The 2807-nt window shown below is 35.1% G+C and overlaps 1 protein-coding gene across 1 annotated transcript; it reads right to left on the bottom strand.

The window, feature by feature from the left end:
- Nucleotides 1-1846: 1846 nt before the first annotated feature.
- LOC110800539 (uncharacterized) lies at nucleotides 1847-2548 on the bottom strand. Its single transcript, XM_022005853.2, has one exon. It carries the CDS (start codon nucleotides 2546-2548, stop codon nucleotides 1847-1849), a length of 702 nt encoding a protein of 233 aa, XP_021861545.2.
- Nucleotides 2549-2807: the final 259 nt, after the last annotated feature.

The raw sequence follows: 2807 nt of genomic DNA, 5'->3' as shown, positions 1-2807 counted from the left end.
CAATTAGAGATTCTATTTGCTCTAAAATCAAACCCACATAGTCTAAACTAGGGTATTTTCGAAAATGCTATGTCACGTACTCAAACAATTTCTAAAGCTCGCGGAATAAGCATCTCGTTCCCGTGCCCGGATCTCACCCATCCGTTTCGAAGATTCAAGTCTTATCCTAATAGAGTCATTTGCGGTCTTTCCAAACAAGACCCTAAACAATGTTTGGTGGCGACTCCTTCGAGGTACAAAAATATAATGGTTTCTAAAAACCTCCCCCCTTGTAGGGAATTGCAATACATACGCAAAAAAAGACCCCCTATAAGAACCGAAGGCCCCGAACCCGTATAAAAGATGAACACGCCATCAACTCTGCTAAACCAGGACAATGGCTTAGTGGCAACATATTTAGTAGACTATATTCACCTGATTTTATCAACTGTAAACATCTAAGGCTAATATTTAGATTAGAAAAGCTTGTTCAAACTAAAATGTCTAGCTATTATCAACTAAAATCAGACTTATATCATCCAAAAAGCAATCATAATCAAATCTGCTAAAAAATCATAAACAAATATCCATCAACAAAATTCAGATAATCTCAATAAAATCAAATAAAATAGAAACATTAAGTTCAAACTTATGTAATCCAAAATAGAAAAAGAAAAGAAAAAAAGAGCCAAATCGTCCAAATTACAAAAAATTACGCAATAAAACATAGAACTAGGAAAATAATGATGAACATTACCTTCTTCTCTGATTACCTCCCTAAGAAACTGCAACAGAAAACTATAGATCACTTCCTTGTTCTCCCCTGTCCTCTGCCTCTGCTTTCAAAGCCTATAAGAGCACCCAACTAGCCATTACCCTTTATTGAAAATTTCAAACATATATACTGTACTTCACCAAAAGAGTCAATCATGTACTTAACTAGAATACTGATTCTCAAGATGATGAATCGTCACTTTTAGATGATGTAGCCATTGCTCAGTTTCTAATCCATTTACAATATTCCACAAAATTTTAACACCCAATAGAAGCAAATTCAAACAAATTTCATCACCAAACAATTTCGATTATCAGCAGCAATACAAATTTCGATTAATTAATAATAACCAAATCAATCAAACAAAATAAGTAAAAATATTATACAAAATAAGGAAATCAATCGCAAAATTAAAATATGGCGTGATTGAAATTCAATACTCGTATTTGGAACTTACAAAAATCGCATAATTGAAATATCATATGATTTAGATTCAATATTAATGTCTGATAGAAGCAAGGAGTATATAATTGTTGAGAAATAAGCATGAAAGGGGAAGCAACAAGAGGGTGGAAGAGGCGAGAGAAACAGGCGATAAATTCAGGGGAATTACTTCATATAAACTGAAGCTAATTGAGGGGAATTACCTTGGCAGAGAATCGTTGTTGATTTCGCCGCCGTTCTTGACCAGCAGCGAGAAGCCTTGAAGGTTGTAGCGGTGCCACCTTGACGAGGCTTTTACAGTTTTAGAGAATTAGGGATTTAGGGAGTTCAGAATAGAGAGATGAAAGTTTCAGGGAATTAGCGCGATATCTTTCCCCCTTTGTGTTACTTTATTTTTTTAATTTTTTCAAAGATAATAGTACTTCATGTGATTTTTATTAGCCACGGAAAACAATTGTGGCAAATTTCGTGGCACGAGTGTGTGTTTGCCACGAATGTATTTTTCCCGTGGCATAAATTTTGTTGTAATTCTTAGTTATTACTAAATGTTATTTTTCCCGTGGCAAGATGTAAAATCGCCACGAATTTAAAATTCCCGTGGCATAATTTGTGGCACAAGTGATGATTTGTAGTAGGTATATCGCTAGACTAATCCACTAGTATTCCAAAATAATCCTTACCAAGATCTTCCACAATTTCCTTAGTAGTTTCTTTGGCACGACAATTGATAATTTGCTTTTGAATTTTAGGTGCAATCAATTTATTATTCTTAGGAGCATTTTTCAAAACAACATTTCCAACTTCATCATTCTTATCCGCATACCAAATATAAAGTTCTAAATAATTTCCTTTATTACTTGATTCTTCACATTCATCATGACCGTGAAATGCCAAACCTTGGAGCAAAAGAAACCTCAAACAATGAAGTGAAGTAGTCAAACGAATTTCATATTCACTTTTAACTTGTTCGCATTGTTGGTTTAAAGAAGCTTGAATGGAATTTTGTCGATTCTTCAAATTTCCAAACTTTTCAAAAGCTTGATTATGAGCACTTTTAACACCGCCAATATGCTTCTTTAACCTACATGGCTTATTCCAACCTTGAAAGCCATTTATGACAAACGCATCTCCTCCCGCTACTTTAGTAGTTTCATTCTTAAACAAATAGCAATAAAAGAAATACGCATAATCTTTTGAAACACTATACTCAAGCCAAGCATACTTCTTAAACCAATAAGGATTAAAGCGACGCATAATACCTTCTTCAAATTCCGTCTTGGAAATTTTGTGCTTCTTTGGTTGACAAGGACCTCTTTGAATGTATTCTTTTCTCACCACTTCATGGTCCATGGGATGATAGTCTATAATTCTCTTCCTTTTTCCCGGAACATGTGGAATAGAGTTTATATCAAGTTGGTTTAGTCTCTCCTTGGATGCACAAGTGGTACCCGTACTACCATGAGTAGTAGGTATCGATTCCGTCGCTGTCTCTTGAGATTGAGGAGTGTCATTTGACGGGAAAGTAAACTCTTATTCGGCTAGAGATGTAGGAGGACATGGAGGTTGGGTTGGTGTCGTAGTAGCCAATCTTGAAGAACTTGATTCACCT

The sequence above is a fragment of the Spinacia oleracea genome, chromosome 4 (genome assembly GCF_020520425.1).
Source record: "Spinacia oleracea cultivar Varoflay chromosome 4, BTI_SOV_V1, whole genome shotgun sequence".
Classification (NCBI taxonomy): domain Eukaryota; kingdom Viridiplantae; phylum Streptophyta; class Magnoliopsida; order Caryophyllales; family Amaranthaceae; genus Spinacia; species Spinacia oleracea.
The sequence above is the reverse complement of the archived record's forward strand: the minus strand, read 5'-3'. Positions and strand labels throughout refer to the sequence as shown.

Excerpts from the sequence above, each read along its gene's own strand:
- LOC110800539 (XM_022005853.2), bottom strand. The coding sequence starts at position 2,548 with ATGGACCATGAAGTGGTGAGAAAAGAATACATTCAAAGAGGTCCTTGT.